The sequence below is a fragment of the Rhea pennata genome, chromosome 2 (assembly GCF_028389875.1).
Source record: "Rhea pennata isolate bPtePen1 chromosome 2, bPtePen1.pri, whole genome shotgun sequence".
Classification (NCBI taxonomy): Eukaryota; Metazoa; Chordata; class Aves; order Rheiformes; family Rheidae; genus Rhea; species Rhea pennata.
This window is the reverse complement of record NC_084664.1, coordinates 118,317,139-118,339,779: the sequence shown is the minus strand read 5'-3', so window position 1 is coordinate 118,339,779 and position 22,641 is coordinate 118,317,139. Positions and strand designations below refer to the sequence as shown.

At 33.3% G+C, this 22,641-nt stretch overlaps 1 protein-coding gene across 1 annotated transcript in view; it reads left to right on the top strand.

Annotated features, from left to right (window-relative positions):
* Positions 1-22,641, top strand: part of RALYL (RALY RNA binding protein like) — a 368,284-nt gene that overhangs the window by 160,903 nt on the left and 184,740 nt on the right. Inside the window, exon 2 of the mRNA XM_062568158.1 lies at positions 16,002-16,280. Coding sequence (XP_062424142.1) covers positions 16,025-16,280 — 256 coding nt within the window. The 5' untranslated portion in view covers positions 16,002-16,024. The remainder of the gene's footprint in view (positions 1-16,001; positions 16,281-22,641) is intronic.

Genomic DNA, 22,641 nt, shown 5'->3' with positions numbered 1-22,641 from the left:
TCCTAAAATAGATTTGAATTTTCCCTGAAACTGATTTTGTTTTACAATGTCTTACTTCTTGCTTTGTTTTGTCTTCTAGCTTTTACCTAAGACAGCATATTTCCTCCAGTCTTTTACTTTAGCTTGAGATGGCATTTTTTGGTTTGTTTTAATTTGACCTGAAACATTTCTGTTTTTCACTTTGATTAGCAAATTGAAAAATCTAGTCTTTACATAGCCCTTTCCTGATTCTGATATGAACAGATGTCCATTAGTACCCTTTACATCATTTAGCTGATTCTGTAATTCTAGACTAATTAAAAATGTTCCTCAATTTGAAAGTTATATTGATATTTAAAGTTCTTTGGATCTTAATAGTTGGAAGGAAAGTTTGTAATGCATTTCTTCAACATTTGTATAGTAAACTCTTTAGGGTGTATATATTTGACTACATAAACTATATTTAGAGAGGGAGAATGAGGATGTATATTTGATTTTAGAGGATCATTAAACAAATTCCTGGTAGTTGTTTTATAATCCTTACATTTCAGTTGTCTGAGAGAATGCTAATCTTTTTAGGTTCTCAGTAGCATTTTTCTGTTAATTTACCCTAGTTATAAAGATTTGGTGAATTTGTAGTATGAAAAGGGAAAAAGACAGTAAAGATGTCTCAGGAACTTTATGAGAGGGTAGGTAGGCAGTTGTTCAGATAGGGGTTCCGATAAGTGCTGTAGGAATATGCTCTTTTTAGGGAGCAGGAGTTGGATTACAGTAAGTTACGAGAATGTGTGGTCCTATTTCTTGGTTCTGTGTGTAATAAAATGTCAGATGAAGGTGAAAGCTGTGAAAATAAGATAGAGGGAACAGATTTTTATGAATGTTAGGCTTGTTTTTAAATATGTAAAAACTATTCAATAAATCACCTTAACTATAGGTCAAAAAGTTAAAGTGTCAGTAGTAGATGTACAATATTTTTTCATAAAATCAGATTAAATCACTAAAACAAATAGAATGAATACACAATCTGTCTGAATAATATCTGTGTTATTTTTTGTCTTATATGGAAATCCAGGACTAAAGGGAAACAATATAATACTATAACCCAATGTTTACAATAAAAATATGCTTTAAAAACAATCTCTTTGAATTCTGTAAAATGTTTCATAAACTTTGGTTAAAAGGAGTCTGAATTCTTCATAATAACTTCAATTTTGCATTATATATGCTGTTAGATGCATTAACCTGATGCATCAAGAGAGCTGAGGAAAGTCCTTTGGCTGAGAGACTGACACCTATAAAAACAGACAATATGTCCACAATTTTCTTCTGAGTAGTATTATCAGTCCTGTGAGTTACAAAATCTTGGCAGATTCATTCAGCTCCTCTCAAATACAAATGGAATAAGAATATCTCATTTGTTTTAATCGTATTCCTTCTTTTTATAGTCTGTCTAGACTGTTTTAATAACTACAGAGCTGTGTTTTGCTCATGATGGCTGGTGTGCTTATATGTGCAGATTCTCATTTCAGGTTAAGTTTATGGTTTGTAATATACCAGAACTTAAACACCTATTTGACTTTGTGTTACACTGCAGTTTGCTATAGAAAATATATAGTTACACTCTATAACTCCTTCAGAATTAAAGACTGATTTTCCTTTTCGGTATATTAAAATTCTTTTAGCCAAAAAAGCAGCATGCCTTCCACTGGCTGCAGTGAGTTGGAATATTATTAATTCATTTCTAAATAATTCTTCTGAATTTTCTGGGGAAAAAATATACATGTTTGTTTATATGTATTAGATCTACATCATGATAGGATGCTTTAGGATGTCAACTTCACTTTATGAATTTGCAATATTCATGGAAACTTGTTTGAAAACAGATTTTGAAATGAGAATCTTATTAATCTCAATCTATTTTTTCCTTAACTTTGCAGAAGTAAAACTGAAAAAAAAGAAAAAAATAGATGAAATGAAAGCAGTAACTTCTGTATATATATTTACGATAGGAAAGGTAATTAAACCTTCATCCTTTACATTCTCAACCTGAGTTTTAACAATCATGACTTATAAATTATCAGAGATTGTTCCTTTGTTTTTAATTTCTATTTTCATCTTTTATTCCTACCATATTTCCTTAAAATAAAACCTTCTAGAGAAAAGGCATGTGGAAATTAATTGCTCTGTGTGAAATCTTTAGGATATGAAGAAGGGCTTCATTTGCCAAAATACCATTGTTGTTACTAACAGTAATTTCTGATTAGAAACTATTATACATTCGTCTTTCAAATCCTCCAATATTTCAGGATTTCAAGTCAAAGAGATTAGAATATGAATTGTTTCTGAATACTTCAAACCCTCCTCCTTTCTAAACCAAGGCGACAAAGCTAAAGACACCGTCGGTTTCAATTGTTCTGAAAGCATTTATCTCCAGTTTTCAGTCCATATTTGTTTAGATGGGAGAAGTTAGTTACAGCAATAGAGAAACCAGAGTGAGGAGATGTGGTACATTTTCACAGAATTATGATGGCCAGGGAATAAATCTAATTATTGGAGGTTCAGGGCATTTTATTTTTAGAGCTATTTTGTGTGGCACGTAAAATAAAAGTATAATTTAGCGGACTACTCTTATGGAGAACCAGAAGACAATGTTTTCCCTATTTGAGGAGATCTGTCAAGTTCTGGCTTCTATAAAGAACAGGATTTGGCTGGAGTTTTTGTACTTTTGTCTCTTTCCGAGTTAAGATCTGGATTGGGAAATAATTTTTTACAACCACTATATGCCAAACTGACAATGTTACATTACGTATCTTAGCCATTGTCCTATTTTTCTAAGAACCTTCTTTGAGGAATCGTCTTGGTAGCCTGAGACTGAATTGTGCAGAAATGCTTTTAAATGTTTCTACATTGAAAAATAATTGTTATTCTGGACAAGGTTATTTCAAATCTCTGTTTTAGCTATTGTAAACAAACTGCCTATATTACTCATATTTCCATGTAGATTTTAATGTATCCCTTCACACTCATGTCAAGCAGTCTATATAAGTTACCCATCTGAGGTCAAGTAGTAACAAACAGAAGGAGAACATGCTTTTTGATGCTGTTGGACATTTTTACTCTCCTTAGATCCTAGAGTCTATGCTATGTTGGTAGTCCAGGCTTTTCGCAGTTCTCTGGTATACTACTGCAGCCAAATAGAAAGAAGCAAGGAAAGCAAGAATTAGTGCAGAACTAGGTAGTTTAGTGCTGCTCTGAAAGTGTGTATACATACAGAACTCCCAATTCTTCTCAGAAAGGTAGTAAAGAGCTCAATTTTTAAAAGAACTTCAGTATTTCAAATTGTATGGCTTATTCAAAGCATTTTCCAAATATTCAGAAGAAGGGCAAATGCATAAAATAGTAAGTTGTTATTTTTAGATTACCTATATATATAAAAAAATACAGAACAATGGCTGCAATTTTCTATTTTCTTAAATGTGTTTCTTTACACTTATTTTTATTATATCCTTTAGAAGAATTTACAGACAGAAGAAGAAATAGTTCTATAAAATCTATTAGAAACATCTGAGGAAATCACTCTTGAGAAATACTAGTAAAGTGAAATTTTATCTAGGTTTTTCCCCAAAAATACCAATCAGAATTTTTGTTGTGAAGCCACTTTTGCTTTTGTGGAAGCTGATACCACTTATCTTTCATTTACTTAAATACTAAAAATAGAGGTGAATATCACATAAAAGAGAAGAGAGACTGCTAGCCAGTTTCTTTAACACTATTTCTTCTAAGGGTCCTAGCTCCCTCTGCAATGAAAACAGAATATAAAAGTAGAACAGCAAAAAGCATTAAATCAGTAAATATTTTGCTGTAAATTTGCAGATAATTTTAGAAATAAACTCTTACATAAACTGAAGGCTTGATAGCTTAAAATATTTAATTTACATAAGTGAGTGCTTTTCAATTTCTCTTAAAACTATGAGTTGTAGCTATTGATCTGCGTTCTGTTTTATTTTTTACTTCATAGCATCTGGTAAATTTCCCAATAATCAAGAGTTGAATAACTTTCAAGAACATCTATAGTCAGCATGTAATCAGTTTTAGGGAAAATATTTAGATGCTCTTCCTGCATTGCGAGGATGGATAAAAATAATAAAAGGTTATTTTAGGTGATATCACTTAGTGATGACGACAGTGATGTTACTCCGCTACAATTTAGTCTTAGAATTTAAAGCAATTCCAGTGGTATTGTTCTTCAAAGCAATTGATGTAATTTATGCAAGAATTGACAACCAGTTCTTTCCTTATATGAGAGTTATCACCAAATATACAGATGACATATGTACGATTTGGTGTTATACTGGCAATAAAGCAAGTAGATAGTTTCTAAAAGGAATAAAATGCTCTTTAATATATTTTTTTCAAGGGCAATATAAGAATCTATAATCACATTAGGAAAATAAATAAGCTAATTCAGATCAAAGACTGTATGTTGCATGTAGTGTGTTTGGGGAACAGAGACTTGCATGTTAAAAGATCAGTGTCAATCCCTGCTGAGTATGTTTCAGTCTTCAAATAATTAGCTTTGTCAAATAATTAATATTTGTTGACAAGATGAAGTTGAGCGCATAAAGCATCACATGTGTTGTAATTAATTGAGATGATAAGATGATATGGAATGAAAATAATCAATTCGAGCTGCCAAAGCTGATCACTTAACCCAAATGAAATAACACAAACAACTTTCTTCCATAGATTTCCTACATTATTATAAAGGATTAGCCTTGCTTGCTTCTATGGTCTTCTTTGTGTTTCAGTTCTAGGTAGCCAACTTTCACTGGTATGAACGTTTTTGAAAAGCTATTTGAGTTTCCTGAGCACACTTCATGGAAGAAACACACTAAAGCTCAATTGGAAGTAAATCATAATATTCAGCATACTCGACTGAGTAGAATCTAGATAAACTAGGTTCATTAAAGAACCTTTAGAAAAAATAGTATTAAAAATTAAATGCTTTCAAGGACCTGTTTGCAATTTATTCATATTTACAAAAAGAAGAAAAATTCTTACTCATTGCCAGATTTAAAATAGCAAAACTTGAAATGCATCTGTTCATACTCACTACTGAAAAATTAGGAGAGGGATAAAATAAAAGCAACATCAAAACCTTCAATTTATACCTTTTTTGCTCCAATTAAGTCAATAAAAGTTTCACTGGGGCTTATAGTAGAGTTACGTTAACCATGAATACTTATAATAAGCTCATCTTTTACATTAGAGTTTAGATATTATGACAGTAAGAGTTATAGAAAAATGTTTATAGGCTAGAAAATCTGTGGGATAAATTATTCACTACAAATTGTTTGATCTAACCAGTCTTTACTGCATTTTTATTAGATACTTTACAGCTCTTCTCTACAATGTAGGAGATTGTAATCAATATAATAAATTATTTACATATAAAACTCATAGGGAACTTTCTTTACATTCAGATTTGCAACCTCCTGTGGTATAGGAGAATAATATGAGGTATATTTGTATAAAATATTCTGGATTTAATGGTTTATTTTCTACTAGTGTTTCTTGAAATAATTCCTTTCATATTTATATATTTTTTTCCTTCAAAATAAATCATAATCCACTTTGCATTTCAAAAATTCAGTGGAAATGCTTTCTTCTTTCTTTTCTTTTCTTTTTTTTTTTTTTTTTTTTGGTCCTGCCACAAGTTTATTCACAAGCTCAGTACTACTAGAACCACTCTTTTCTCAGCTTAAAGACCTCTATGCTGCTTAAAGATCTAGAGCTGTTCATTTTAAAACCCTAAAGGGGCAAAATTTCCATGCTGTTAAAATCATGCTTTCTTGCCACCGACCTTGGAAGTCCCGCACTTTCACTCAAAACAGAAGTAGTGCCAGGTTCTGAGAGAATGATAGATTATGTTCGCTTAAGGTGTTACTGGTCTCAATGCTTACCAGACCACACGGTCATCAGTACAATATAGAGTGATAGTCAGCAAAAAAGCTGCTTATTTGAATAAATGAACCAGACACTTCTGCCTATAGGAGGAGAAAACAAAAGTACTGTGACAAATTTCATACCAGTGCCACTGTTTTAAGGTTGAAGATGAAGAAAATCTTTAGGAAAAAGGCTCAACTGAAGGGAAGAAACAAAAGTGGACTTCATTAAGAAATGATATGAATGGATTTAGAAAAAAAAGGGGATGAGTTGAAGCAGAGAATATGAGATTTAGGAGTATGAGGTGATGAAAATATGACAGGTTTGATTTAAGAAACCAGTATAAGAAAAGAGAATGATTATCCATAGTCTTCTTATCTTGATGCTCTGGACTTTTATCTGAATATAAATTGAGTTTTTGTGAGGTGTCTGTTTGCAAAGGGTTAACCAAGAGCAGGAATATGCATTCAGCACTAAGTTATTAAATATTCAGATGTACCTAGATTTGGATCCCACAGGCTGAGTTACATACTGATATGAAATTATTAGCAGTTTTACTGAAAAATCATCATTTGCTCAAATAGCACCATACTGTGAAAGATACACTGACAACAATTTTTTATGAGTTACATCAAAAAATTCTTTATTAATAAGTTATTAATGATCATATTACACTTATTAATGATCATATTATGTCTTTAGCAGAGTATATTTGTCAAGCTGTTATTTCATTGACTTAACTAATTAGCTAAAAAAGCATTAAATAAAATAATTTATCCTTTATCTTTGCTTTCCCAAACAAAGGAGGTTGAGGTAATTTCTTTATTTGTATAAAATTGGTCATCTTCAGTTGGGGCATAGGGTGATAGAGAAGACCCTCAAGTATCTATGTTACAATAAATACTAAGAGACCAAGATATGTTCTCCAGATATAGAGAATATAAATATTCTCTATATAATATAGAGAATATTTCTCTCTCTAAAGAGCAGAGAAATTAATGAAATTTTCCATTGTCCCAGAGTCCCAGAGAATGTCCTAAACATCAGATTATCATTTTAAACACTGATGAAGGCCATTGTGGCTCTCACCACAACTGAGATTTGTGTTCTTAATAGGCATAATAGATGAAAACTGCTTACATGATCTCACCGTTCAGGCAAGACAGGTCAGCGAACACCTAATATATGAATTGGGTAGGCTTAAAAGTGTGATACGTAGCCACTCCTCTCAGTCTCAACAAGATTTAAAAGGACTTCTGTAGAATGTTAAAATACTTGTAGGCTTTAATATCAGAAACTGAAGTGCAACTGTACTTCAGATGCCTTCAGGAGGAAACGCCAGTGAAACAAGAGGTCCACACATACATAGGCTTTGGATTTGCGCTTATACAAAATGGTAGATGCCAAGAGACTCTCTGGATCTAGTTTATAAGGTTGCCTGATTGCCCACAACTGTGTGATTGTGGTGAAAAAAGGAGCTGAAGTCAGATCCAGATCTGAGTCTGACTTTAACCATAAGCCTTTTCTAACTGTGTCATTAGATTCTTATTCAAATTTTCTGTAATTTTTTCATCACCAGATGTCTATATATTGCATATATAGATGATGGAAACTTTTATGATCACATGCAGGAAATTTCACTGCCAAACTGTGGACCCAACATACTGTAAGGTCTCAGCTGCCCACGGAAATATTTAAGGAAATATGTCCAAGACATATTTCAGATGTCTTGTTGCACATCCTCTGTAATGAGGGAATCTCTTGGTTCTTGAGCACGTTTAATCTTAAGCTTTGATATATACACATGAGATTTAGTGTGTGAAAAGATTAAATTTTCTAGGTGACATTCTGAAAAGCATTCTGGTGTTATGTAGTGCATAACAGCCCATTACTTTGGATCACTAACTCAAGGTATACTACATAGGATTAAGGAGTCAAACTAAAGCTCTGCAATCATGTAGTACTCTACCGCATATGGCTTGTAGATATGTTTGTGATTTGAAGCTTACATTCATACAAAACTCATACGAAAATCTAGGTAGACTGAATAAATGGGGTAAAAGAATGGGATGAATACAACAAAATCATCAGTGATTTACCACATCATTTCAACAAGGTTTTCTTCCCTTAAGTAAATATATCTCCATTATGAAAGATCAAATAATGATTTTGGTCAACTAATATCTGAATAAAATTTTTGCAAAGACACTAATCCTCAAAACAAAGTCTTAGCTATATATTTTCTATTAAACTTTCTAGTACTATAGCATTTCTGTAGTGTTTTGCAAGCTTTCATTTCATTCATGCAACAACCCACTGAGCTGGAATATCGTCAATATTATTACCAGTTTCTGAAGAAAGAGGATGAGGTAGAGATATTAAGTGACTTGCATAAGGCCTCTTATCAAGTATGTACCACAGTTAGGATTACAGTTTGGAAGCTCTTAGCTTCTTGTTTGCTGTTCAGCAGCCTGGACCATGACATTCCTCAAATTCAATTTCAAACTCTTGTAAAATAATAGAGAAAACATAAGGGAAGAAATTCTTGTCCAAATAACATTGCTGAAAGTTTTTTTCTGAGGCTTTAAGGGGATAAAATTGGCCTAAATAGGTCATCTTTAAGCTGCTCATAATCATTTCATAAGCAATAAAAATTGGATATTACTTTATAAACACAAGACATCTTCGCAGAAAGAATCTTCTTGCATTAAGAATTTGAGGAGATGTATCAGAAAACATTACTTGAAAAAATAATTTATATTGACCTAGCTATGTCTAATGTCATGTGTGCTGAAAACCAGGTTAGCATATAACAGAGAAGCTCTGGAATGAGAGTTTCACTGTAGGGGAGGCATCTAACCATACGATAAGTAGCTTTATTAGGTCTAATTTTACATATTAGCTTTACATTCTAAAGTGTTAAACATGTCACTGATTAAATTTTCGGAACAAATATTTTACTTTGAGATTGCAAACACCCCTGAGAGCACAGAAAACTGGTGAAGTGTATTAGGAAAGTTAGAAATATAAAAATAATAATAGGAGACTGCTTACTTACCAAGGCTCATTTAATCCTCATTGTGATGTGAAGCTGAAGAGAAAGCAGAAACACACAGAAAGCAATGCTACCAAATGAGACCAAGAAATACTAGCGAACACAAGATTAGCTTGAAATGTCATATGACAGCAAAAACAGCTAAAGATCTTCGTAAGCAATTCGTATAATCACTAAGTCACCAAGTGAAGAAAAAGATAGTACCTGTACCTTTTACTGCCACTGTACCCACAACTGAAGGTTGGAATGAGATTTTAGGCCACAGAAATTGGAGAAAGTCAGAAACACATTAAAAATGATTAAGAATCCAGCAGGAATGACTGATGAGAGAAGATTAAAATAGCTTGCTGTATAAATGATAAATGATGACTTGGATGAGATGGGATAGCTGGCTACAAATAGATTAGGTCAAAATACTGGAAGTGAAGGGAAAAGTCACCAACTTTTGTTTGGTATTTTATTTTTAAAAAGAAAAAAAAAGCCTTCTCAGTTCTATCTCCAAGAGCATAACTGACAATATACACCAGCAGTGAATCCCAAGACAAAATGTTCTCATTATTATTTTACTGGAAAGACATATCCAAGGCATAGATCGCAACCATGTCATGTTAAAGAAACATCAAGATTAACCCTTATTTGAATGCATTGCATTAGAGTGAAAATATCCCAAATGTACTTTCTCAATATGCCAAGTGTACTTTCACTCTTGGAGACATTTTAAAAGATGGGTATTATCTGTTAATACGTTACTGAAGGCTCAATTCTGGAATTTTCATAGTGACTTCAATTTCCAGAGTGTTCAGATATTCGCTGGAAATGCATATCTCTCGGGAGATTAGGTAGGCAGTTAGATAATGTACCATTTTTTATCACATTCCAAACTTCTCTTTATTTACAGTTGTAATTAAATGTACAATGTTTTTGACTTTGCTTTAATATTTTGCTTCTGAATTTGCTGTATTGTTTTATTTATGGAGGGATACTGGTATGTGCTATCATAATTCTTCCTCTACCCTAACGAGTTGGATTATGGTTTGATTTTTCCAGACTAGTAAAGAAAGAAAGGCTTGTATTTAACAAGGGTTAAAGTAATGGTAGAAAGGGTACAATATGTGTTTGGTCAAAGTGCTGGTCAAAAATATACATATTAAGGAAATACAGTTCTGGGCATGATTATGTAGGATTATTTTCTGTATTCTGAGAACAAAGAGCTTGTGAAAGTGAGGAAAAATTGCGGTAACTCTCTGCAGGTGTGTTCCATTTTTTTTTCCCTGCTCATTTAGGCTGGAGAGGGTGACCCTGCCATGAGGTGGTTCAGGGAAAATATGAACCAGTAACTTCTGTTCACCTGTGTGGACCTCAGACATTCCTGTTCCTCTCTCTGTGGAGGTGGTACTGTCCCTGAGGCAATGCACACGTGTTCCACCACTTTAAAATATTTAAACAGCTAATCTAAAATAATGTTTTTCCAAAGATATCTGATGATATTTCTTCTGTATGCTATAGTTAATGCATAGCTATTATATTTTTTTTTTAAAAAAGATATTTTTTCTTCATCTTCCTTGAAGAGAAAGTATTTGTCTCTTTGAGAAGAATGACAACAGGAGATGATGTGCAATATGCTATACCATTTTCTTTTTTAGTCCTTCATTTTCTACAAGATGTGGCAGAGCAAGAATTGATGTATTTTGTAGTTTATATAGCTCCAGAAATGTCAGCTTGAAGGGAGCATTGACCATGTTGCAGACATGATGTGTCAGCTCCTTCTTAAAAATAATTGAAAGGAAAACTTTCAATTAGAAAAGACAGGATATCTTGTAGAGTGAGGGGGAGAAGAGGGACAGTCATTTGTTCTTTGACTTTAAGGAGAATTGGAAAAGCCCAGAATATTTTGATATGGATTAAACTAACCATTTTGTGAATAACTTTTTTCCCTGTTTGTGTGACCTAGATATAGTTATTCATTAAAAATGAATTTAAAATACAAAGAAGAAAGGATTTTCAAGACTTTCTAATCTGATTGCTCTCTGTTCTTTCTTCTCTCCTTCCCTTCCCTCAGTATGTCTAATATTTTTACTTTCAACGGGTATATAAAATTTTATATGGGTTTATTGAGAACTGATTTTAGCTGAGATAAAACAATTTTTAATGACTGATTATTAAATGAATTAACATGAATATTGAATTTTCTCCATAAAATATTGTTACCCAGGCAAGATAAATCTGTACTGTTAGACAGCCAGAGTCACCCAGTCAACCTGAGAAGGACACTTTCAACGTTTAAATGTCTTAACTTTGCTACACTGTGAAAGTATTAATGTTGTCACTGTTGCTAAAAAAGTCATTTAAAAGGAGAGCACACATGGCTTTAAACTTTTTTCTTGATAAATGTTTTAATATTTGTTGATTTTTAATCTAAAAGCTTAACTGTTAAAGCAAAGTTTGAATCTTGATATTTACAAGATGTGCAGATATTAACTGAGGATGGACGATAGAAGGACTGAGATTTGTTTGGAGCTGCCCAGCAGAATCACGTATATTTTGGATCAGATATTAAGTAGATGTACTAATGCTGGATTTTGTCTGTCTAAGGACAGACAGCAAGAAGTGTGATATTTGGCAAAATGCATTTGTTCAATTTGACACCAAAACTGTGTTGGGAATTTAATTTTAAAAATCTTACTCCACAGAGTCTTCCTATTATTCACTATGAATAATATTTAGACTTTTTCTGTTTGCTTAAAAGAAGAAAATTTTTTGCATACAAAGGAAATAAAATAGCTCCAAGATAAAAGCACATTTTTATGTGAAGCTGCTGAGAGTATTACTAAACTTATTGAAGACAAACTTTTAAATAGTAAAACAAAGTAATATGTATTATTTTTGAAAAAAAAATCAAAGCTTTCAATGTAAATGTTTTCTGCTGTTCTTTAATGAAGTTTGATTGAGTTTTTAATTTTATCAAGATTGTTATGTTTTGATACCATTGATCCAGTTAGCATCAGAAAATGCATAATAATAACTTCAGGGAGAAAGGTAAATTCAAAGAAGGGCAAATAATTCTTTACATTCAATATCTAGCAAAAATCTACCAGTTGAGCTAATCAACCCTTTAAGATGAACAAAAGTCATATGACTAGGAAGATGCTGAACTAAATTACTCTTGAAATCTCAGCTAATAACCTAGGTCCTTGAGTGTTCATATATCCAAAAAATCCACAAACACTTTTGTGGATTGATCTAAATGCAGCATTTTGCCATGAAGCGCCGTTGGCAAAAGACATTAACACTATTGGGAGCAGAGGACCAGTAAGATCACCTAGTCTCTCTCCCTTCCCCAGAGAAATACCTGAACAACTTGTTCATTTTCCCTTTGCTTTGGGTTCCATTTTCTTCCCGGCACTGGGATTTAGAACAACTGTAAGAGTACTGGTCTGAAGGTAACCAGCAGTACCCACAGAAGAAGCAGCCCCTATGAAATGGGAAATGTGGGTTCTAATATTCATCTTCTGTACTGAAGTTTGAGTTTCACAGCCACACAGCAGTACTGGTGGTGCTTCACTGAACTTGGTAGGAATGCACAGGGACCGTGTGGAGAGCCAGGGTATAAAATCTGCCTTCCTCTTCAGCATTCCTGATGGATTGGTTTAGACTTTTCCCATGCATGTGCTGGGTAATATGAATCTCATTTTTAGTTATTTACATTCCTATCTAATGTAGCAGAAATTTAACTGTATAGAACAGGTTTGCAAAATTTACTCTTGGAACTAGACAGCTAGACAGTAACAGAAATGGTCTAGTTTGTAGCTTTTATGTTCAAATATACCAAGACTTACACTAGTTGGTTCCAGATTGAAATAACTAAGCCAGCTTCAATGTAATGTAATGAAGTACACTGACAGTTAAATACTCCTTGTAAAAGTTCCTTAATAGGTATGTTTGGCATATCAAGTGTATTTATTATCACAGAGGGTCAGTGCAGCTGGAATTCAAGAAGATATCGATTAAAGGCTTCAAGGAGATGAGATAATTTCACATATATTTCTCTCATGGTTTAATTTATTTCTGTAGTTGTATGGCTTCAAATGTTTTTACTGATTTTCAAATGATTTTAATGATAGCACAGAAATGATGGGTGTAAATTCAGTACTCACAGATATATATTTTTAGTAGAGTGCAAAACTTACTGTTAAGTTCTTTCTCATTGTAATGGAGATCTTGTATGTCTTTTATTTTATGAAATAGTCACAATAATATCATACACAGAATAACGAAGCAATCAAATCTCAGTTATTTGAATTTTAATATTATTCTCATCCTTTGAATTTCCACAGTGTGTTTTCCTGAACGCACATTTGAATATGAGACAACCCACCAGACAAATGCTTCTCTTTGTGTCACAAAAATATTGCAAATTTGCATTGCAAAGAGAGAGAAACATTTGATATCCTATTCAAACTTTATTTAAACTAATGCAGAGCAAAACTGGGGTAAAAGTAAGAAGATGAGGATTTTTATGAAGTAAAAAGGGAATAGTTCATTAAGTCCCATGTTAAATGACTGAACAATAGAGTGTAATACTGTGCTATTTTAAAAACAGTTATGATGGTAATAATTAAAACTTCTTTTTTTTGTCTCTAATTTTCATGCAAGTCTTATCTGGTGGAAGATTGCCTGCCATTTTTATGATAGTGTGGCAGCTGACCTGAAAGGCCCATCTGAGATCACAACATCACTATCTTAGGAACTATATTAAAATACATTGAAAGGCAGCTCTTGTCCAAAATATGCAACTTTGAAGTGACTTACTGAGAGTCGTACAGCAGTCTAGTAGAAGAAACTGGTTTACAAGCCAAAACTATTGCTTTCAGAACCAGCAGTCTTACTTGTCAGACTTGTGAGTAACTGCCTCTGTGCACTTAGTAAAATCAGTTCAGATAAGCTGCTAATTAATCACTCAGAAGATGCTAAGACTTTCAGTTAAGATGTACGTTACATATGGATAGATACAGCTTTTTTGCTGGTTCTTCACAAAGGTGAATACACTATTATCTACACCAAATCTTCCCAACAGAAGTGGTATTTGTGCACTGCATTTGTGTTCATTTTGATAGCACCAAGAGGATCAGACATGACCTACTTGGCTGCTGTCTGTTTTACCTTATATCCAGCCTCTGTCCCATGTTAGCTCTTCACTTTTGGTCATCAGGGCTCTCTAGACAAAGATGTCTATGCTATGGCCACTCTGATTACTCTATAAATGTGAGTATATTTAAGATGGGTCTAAATTTGCTAGTACTCAGTTAAAAGTAGCAGTCTAGTTTATGCCGACAATACAGAAATATACAGTATTACATTTGTTGAGAAAGCTTAGTAGCTTTTGGCCAAGGCATTTTTCCTGGCTTTGAATGATGAAATTTGTGCTCGGTACCTTGTGTATTCAGAACATATTTTAAAATAGATAAAGTCACAAGAAAAACATACTTTTGTCCTACAGTATTTTCTCTAATTGTTTTAATAGAAAGTAAGCTGTTACATTAAGCCATTAAGTACATGAGAGCTATTTGACTGATAGCCTCCACTGCACTTGTGCTTTTAATAAAACAGACCATTTGTTAAGACTCTGGAGGACTGTCCACATTTCTACCTGAGATGTTCTTACCTTATCAGTGGTATTTGGATTATTTTGGATTGAGATAGTTAAGGTACTGCTAGTTATGGTAATAATTCATCAATTGTGAACATTTTGCTTACTAGGAAATTTGCAGAATTCAATAACAATTGTTTCTTTTTTCTTCAATCTAATTTAATGTTTGGTAGATATTGATTTAAATTATTAAACTTCTGCTAGTTAATGTCAAGTTTTAGGAGTCCAGAATAGAGGTCACTATTCCTTTTCATCTTGAGAAATGAACTGAGCTTTAACTGTGAGCAGTATTTAACTGGATTTCCTTCTTATCTGAGTTGTTACTATGAACTGATCAAAAGTATGAGTAGATTAAAGAATAGTAACATAAATCTTTGTCATAAGACATGGCTTTGTATCTTTCTGACTGTTGCTTAAATGATCTTCTACTTATAAAATCAGTTTTCACTGTTAAAATGTATACATATTTTTGACATATATGTTGTCTAAAGCTAAAGAAAACCCGCAGCCAGCTGGAATAATGGCTGGTCATTTCACCTGCATCAAATAAATTGATGTAAATGGAAGAAACAATCTTCAGGGTTGGATGGGGGGGGCGTATTTTTTTTTTTTTTCTTTGTAAATTTTTCCCAAGGATAATGTGTATATTTCAAACTGAGATATGGCAGGAAGTGATCTGTTTGGGGGAAAAATGAAAGCAGTAAGCAGATCTGTGTTCACACCATTAGGAAAGTTTGTTTTCATTTTTTTTTATATAATTTTAGGAGAGTAAGTCAATTGTGCTTCCCTGTCTTTTCTCTTTTCTGCGCTGATTTAATAGAGAAAATTGTTCTGATAGAAACATATTGATTGTAGTAAAGAATAGTATGTTACCTGCGCTGCACTCCTCACAATGGTCAATGATATTTAACTGGTGAGAAATGTGCTCTTGCTGACACTAACCAAACAAAGGCAGAGATGTCTTTCATTGTTAGAGTTTGTTCTCTGCATGGCCTTGAATGTTCATTTCTTCGACATAAAGTGATGGTTCATTCTTTTGTTCTGCAGCCTCTAGGTGTCCTGGTACTTGAAACATCAACACTGAATATCTAATCACAAATCGACATATGCTCTGCTATCAGAGCATTGTATTAAGAGCTGTATTGAATATTTTATATCTATAAAAATTAGAAATGTTAAATTGATGTATTTACAGTATTTTAAAATGTGCTAACTTGATTTTATTGATAATCATCTTTATATAATATAATTCTGATGAGCCTATATTCAACCTAAGAGAAAAAGTAAAAAGTGATTTATTGCTGGAGAAAAGTCATCCAAAACCATGAGTAACTGTACGCTGTGAAATATAATTCTCTTTATTCTTTATTTAAGGGTTAAAGCCAAGTGACCCAACCATGACCGGCAAAACACAGACCAGCAATGTCACCAATAAGAACGATCCCAAGTCCATCAACTCCAGAGTCTTCATTGGCAATCTGAACACAGCCATTGTCAAAAAAGGCGACATAGAGGCGATCTTTGCAAAGTACGGGAAAATAGTTGGCTGCTCCGTGCACAAAGGCTATGCATTCGTACAGTACATGAGTGAGAGACACGCGAGAGCTGCAGTGGCGGGCGAGAATGCCAGGATCATTGCAGGGCAGCCCCTAGGTAAGTGCTTGTTCATTCCATTATTGCCTTCTCTTTATTTTCTATTTAAACTATCGTCTGTTGCTAGTATCTTGGGACTAGTAAGTTTGTTTTAGCATTGCTTTGTGTATTCTGATGGAATTTTCAGCACTTTAGATGTTACCTAGATATTACAAAATACCTACTGCTGTAAAATGCTTTTATTAAACACATTACTTCTGACTTCTTATACTTCCTTATGTATTTCTATTGCAGTGAATGTAATTGCTCATATGAGGAAAATATAAGTATTTTCTCTTAGGCTCTAGTTAGTAAATATAATGAGGCTAATCTCATAGATGTGGTTTTCTTACATTTAATGATGTTAAAATAATATCTAGCCTGGTGATGTGTCAGATTTTAGATAGAAGCAAAAGAATAAGCTTTGTTCCTTGAAACTCCACCAAATCAAGCAGTAATGCTGTTACTTATTTAGAGAAGTTTATTACAAAAAGCTTATGTTGAAGTTATTCATATATAATTTAGTAGAAACTGTTCTTCTGAACTCTCAACAAAAATGTGGCTTTTTGTTTGCCAATAGTTTGCAATGAATTCTTGCGGTGAGATTTGATACATTTTTACTGGAATTGTTACCTCTCAAAGATATTTGTTTTTAGATACGGATGATGCTAATGATAAAATCATCTGGAGTACAGTTTTACCTCATCTATGACATATCCATAATAATGATGGACAGTGCAAAGCGATGTTTGATAGGATCTAGACATCTTTCGCTAGACCTTCGGAGCTATATTGCTCAATCCCAAACACATGTGTGTAATGGCTATGTCAGGAAAAAGTAATGTGTAGCTGGCGCTTTGGCTGTAACAAATTGTGAAGAATGGACATGGCTTATTCACTTTCAGCTTCTCAGGCTGTGGAAATCTGTTTTCTGAATATTTGTAGAAACTGAGATATTTGTGTCAGATTCGTTGTTGTTTTGTCACAGTCGTTCAGCAGTAACTTTAAGTTTTATAACCCATGCACTTTGAGTTCAAAAGAAAAACAGATTAAAGAATCTCATTGCATTATACAGCAGATTATTTATATATTTTTATATATGAATGAAGGGAATATATGCATTTATATAGTTTTATATATGAATGAAATAAAAGAACTCAAGTAATACAAGCAAGGCACCAAAGTCAGTCTGTGTGATGGCATTATTAGAATATGTTTCCTGGAGCTGCGGTCTCTGAGCAATAGGCCATGTAATGCCATCAGTGCATTACTTACATCTCCTTGCACACTGGTCTGACCAGATTTTTTTAAACTATACTTTCCTGAGGCGATATTTTTTTTTATTACTATAACTACTGATGCTTTTTTGGGGGCAGAGGGGGGAGGTTTCTTGTGGCATGTATAATATATCAAGTACACTGTACAAGGATATGTCCTTGCTCTACTCAGTCTAATAGTTAAAAGATAGGTAAATTTAGTGTAAAATCACTAAGGGGTCAATAATTACTTGAATTATTCAGATCTTTTAATAATAGGAATTTTATTTAGAATTAGAGATCAGTTGTATTATGTTAAAATACTTTGACCATTCTGCCATGTCATGTTTTAGCATATGCAACAACATCTGATATATCAAAGAATATAAAGAAATATGCAAGATAAAATTTTCTTTAGGTATTCAAAACCTTCTTTATTCTTCCTCTATATGAAATACTACTGTCATTAGCATTGTTTGACATATTAAAATGTTTTGTAGGAGTGATACTTCTCATTAGACAAATTGTTTCTAAGAATTATTTTTGTTAGCAATAGACATTATCAGTTGTCTCCGAATAATGAGGAAATGAATGAAGAGTGGTGGTGGAGAATAACTCTGTATACGGCCAGAAAATAGAAGACAATTTGCAGAATTTGCTGGATGTTATGACCCAGAAGAATAACTTATGTACAAATTATGTATTCGAAGGGAACAAAGTAACAGGTAGACACATTACTGTGAAACTACTTGATAATTCACAGATGAAAAAAACCTTAGCTCTTGAATCTGGGAGTCTTGCATTCTGAAATAAACAGAGCGCATAATTTTACATCAACAGTCGAAGTATGGAAAGGGGACAAGAAGAACTTTGACATATACAAGAGTAGCACCTGATTAACACAGCTGAATTTTCCTCTACATGAATTTAGAGTGTATCTATAATGTAATTAGCACTGGATAGTAGTCAGTGGTAGAAAGCTGTTTGAACAAAAAGATATTTGAAAAAGATTATCCCAAAGCATATGAATGATACTACTATAAACTCCAGTACTCTCTACCTCAGAAAAGAAGAAAAAATTTAGACTACATTATTAATCTACACTAGTTTTCTATGTTTCTGGCATATTGACCATTTATCTTAGCTCCTGTCTTCTACGGAATCCTGCTATATGAAATGATAATGTAATTTACAGCAGCTTAAGCAATATTAGTCAGAAATTGTTTGTATATATTCAATTGAAATTAAAAATGGAATCTTTAAATTCCTAGAGTTATATATGGAATTACACAGTGCAATGAAGACGCTGCTGCAATACTCATCCAACTGTAGGCTATGAAGTTGGATTAATGGTATGTGTTACGGCACTGTCTAAATGTTTCTTCTGAGATGAGGTCCCAAAGTGTTAAGATTCACCAGTCCCTAACAAGATATTTTGTTTCACAAATTCCTTACGAATCTAAAGCATTGGTAGCTTACTCAGTTTTGGCAGTTGTCTTGTACCCACATTGTGATATGACTGTTGATCTCCTGTCTTAAGCTCCTAATGAGATGTTTTGTGGCCAGTGATGTCTAAGGGCAGCCAGCTGTGCTGTGAACATTGTAACTTCAGGGAAGTGATTTTCATGTGCTAGTTTTTCTTTCCAAGTTTTCCATTCAATAGAGTGCAACATACTCTAGTTTTGGAGGAGAGACCTTGAAGGAATACAGAAAACTATGGTTCATTGGTAACATCATGAAGTTCAGTACAGTTTCTTGAAGTGATATTATATATTCAAGGGAATAGCAGGTTTTTCTGGCAAACACCAGAGGAGGGAAAAGTCAGAGTCACTGGGCATAGGAGTTTGTTTCACCATGATTAGTTTGTGAAGCATTTCAAGCTAGAATCAAGAAAGTGTTTGTATAGGATAAAACTGCAAATTGTGTTCCCAGTTGTGGGAACATACCCACAACGTGAGTTGGAATTATACTGAGGAAATATTGTATCTTTCCCATAAACTCTATTGAAAGGGATTTCATCTCTTTATGAGAGGAGAACTAGAGATCTGCTTGCTCCAAAGCAAGAGGAGCATACAGTACTAAGATGAAAGTTTTTGGTATGTGATGAAGATCATAGGTTTTCCCTGGATGTTTTTTCCTGTCCTTGCAGTCCTTCACAAGGGTTGCAGAAAAACTAGTTAATTGTAGAAAATATCCTTATGCATATGAATTCTGTAAAGCCAAATACCATGTGGAAGGCCTTTAATGTTCCATATCTTCATATTATATATTCCTATTTACATGATGCATTTGGGAAGTAGCATTCACCTAAAATGCCGGTATAGCTATCATAGCCACCTATATATCACAGTGTTCCTTTAGTTTGTTCACTTTATACTTCATAGCCTTATACCTTTATATGACCTATTTTTTTTCTCTTTTACACACAATTTTATATAGCATAGTTCCTTTAACCTCAGAATGTATGTTTGATTTGCACAAGGGAAATATAAGAGCACCTTACCATAAGAAAACAAGTCAAGTGCCACGTGACTAGAATTTTTGGTTTCTGTTATTTTATTTTTTTTTTTTAAGTCACCATGGAGCTTACAGTACTAGAGTATGAAAGACAGTGTACTTCTTCAGTTGATGCCCTTTCTAACTATAAATTAGTTCCACTGCAGCTCCAATCCTGTTTTGTTGGTGTAAGTATTATTAACGTATGTCTGCCTTCGGGTCTAAATTAGATACAGTCTCTCAGTACCAAGTGAGTGCATACTGACATACAGCCTAAGGTAAGATGATGGTTACAGATAATTATTTTGGGTGACATACTCTATTGCACACCCTTTTGAGAAGCAAGAAAGCCCTGCAGGGGCTTTCTAAATGATGACTACCCAGTAGAAAACATCCAAGGAGAAGAGCAGGTAATAAAGAGAACTTTTAGAGAGATTCAACATATGCCTTTGTTGTAAATTGAATTGATGTGACAATAGGGCTGTTTTTCCTTTTGTTTCCCTTGACTCTGCTCAAGACAAAACTTCTGTATTTTATATTTTAATGCCTTTTATACATCTGTTGCTTTTGCAAGCTTATCTATGAAAAATGCAATTTGATTTGAAAAATGACAGATTTTTGTAGTGAAAAATAAAATAGTACACTAAGAAAGAAAATTCAAATCTGAATTAGTGGTTGTTCAATTTTAACTTTACCATCAACCTTCAATTAGTAACATGCAAGTACAACAATCCTATAAGACATTTGTTTATATGACCTACACTCATGACATATGGAAACAATCCTGTTACTCTTATCCATCTAGCACAGGCTTCCATAATATTAGGATGTACCAGCAGAGGATGCAGGAAAGCAATGCTGTCTTGTTTTAAAGCATATAGAGTATGAGGAACTGGAAGTTTCTCCTTTACAAGTCTCTGAAGATTTGGATATTATTGTGGGTCAAAACGTCGTAGTCCATGAAATAGACCATCTTAGAGAAAACCTGAAAATTGCACCTATAAAATGAAAAATTGGGAATAGTTTAGTATTTCAGTCTGTATTTTAAAATATTAATAATATTAAGACATATTAAGTATTAAAATATTAAGTATTCTATACATAAAATAATTAATTTTATGTTCCAATTACATTTCAAGCCTCATATGTTAAAGAGATTTGATACTGCATGTTCTTGTTAATGAATCATAAAGTTAAATACCTGATCATGCAAAATTCTTTGGTGCCTAATACCCTTTTCAGATGCAGATTCTAATGTTTTTTACAAATCAGCATTAGACTATGGGTAAATAATCAGAGAATTTTAACTCTAAAACTGGCATATGATTATCTATGCAAATGAGCTTTAGACAGTAATGTATTTAAGTCTTGATAAGTCTTGATGACTATATATTTTATGGTTTTCAAAACTTAAAGGTTGTACCTCAAAGAATATTATATTCTTCTGGTATAATCACTTTTTTCTGAGTGGTGTTTAAGTAAACAAAAATGCATACAGATGTGAAATGCTGTATAAAGAATTATTACTGTTGTGTGAGTTTAAGCACAAAAAGATATTCAAAGAAGCAAGGACCTGAGCCAGTAGAAGTTATTAAATTGAATACACAAACCTATGCAACCTATGAGATATCATAGATCATATAACTACTTTTCTGAATACTTCTTGAATCAAGATCAATTTCTACTGTAGAAAAGCTACATACACTAGCACCTGTTTGAGAGAAAGCTTATTTGATATAATGTTTGTTCTGTTGACCAAATATAATTATAATGAAAAAAAATAAATGTCAAGTGGATCTTCTACCAAATAAGTAAATAAAACAAACAAGCAAGAAAACAAACAGAAAAGCAAATTTTGTATAAACAGTCACGTCTATAAGAAGTTCTATGTGTCAGGAACCTGGAGTGAAACCAAGGCTATCAAACTTTCTCTGTGTTTTCTTTGTTAAAATATTTCCCACTAAACCACATCTGAGATAATATCCTTGCTACTCAGGCATCAGACATGTGCAGAACACTGCAGATCTTCTGAATAAAAATTAGATAATCTACTGCTTAGTTACAGAGCTCTCCAAATTTTTAATGCCTACCCATTCATTATGGCCCTGGTGAAACCTGTGTAGCAGCTGACATTAGTGAGAGCTCTGACTGTGGGAGATCTTGGATACAACTACTACCATTGCTCATGGGAATTTTCTGATAATAGATGTGTTCCACATGTCTATTCTCATTGCACATTTTGTTTTTTTGTTAATACTTTATACCTTTCTTTTATTGCTGCATCAGCAAAGTGTTGTAGCCACTACCATAAACAGTGGTGTAACCCAGCAGTCTTTTCTTAGGTACTTGAAACAAAAATGAAAGATGGTTCACCCTGGTTGCTGTTTCATGGTCTTATTTTGCTTTTCATTAATATTTTTCTTCTCTCCTCCAGTAACTCTGATGTGAACTTTTTCAGGTACTATCCATGCACATAAAGCAATTCATACAAGGAGGGAAGGGTCCTTTCTAGCAACCATCACTCTAACAGCTGTTCAGGGCTGGGCTACATTGTGCAATCTATGCCTGTCTCTTCTAGAATAGGAAACTGAATGTTTCGTCTTGTAATAAAAATCCATATTTTACTGGAA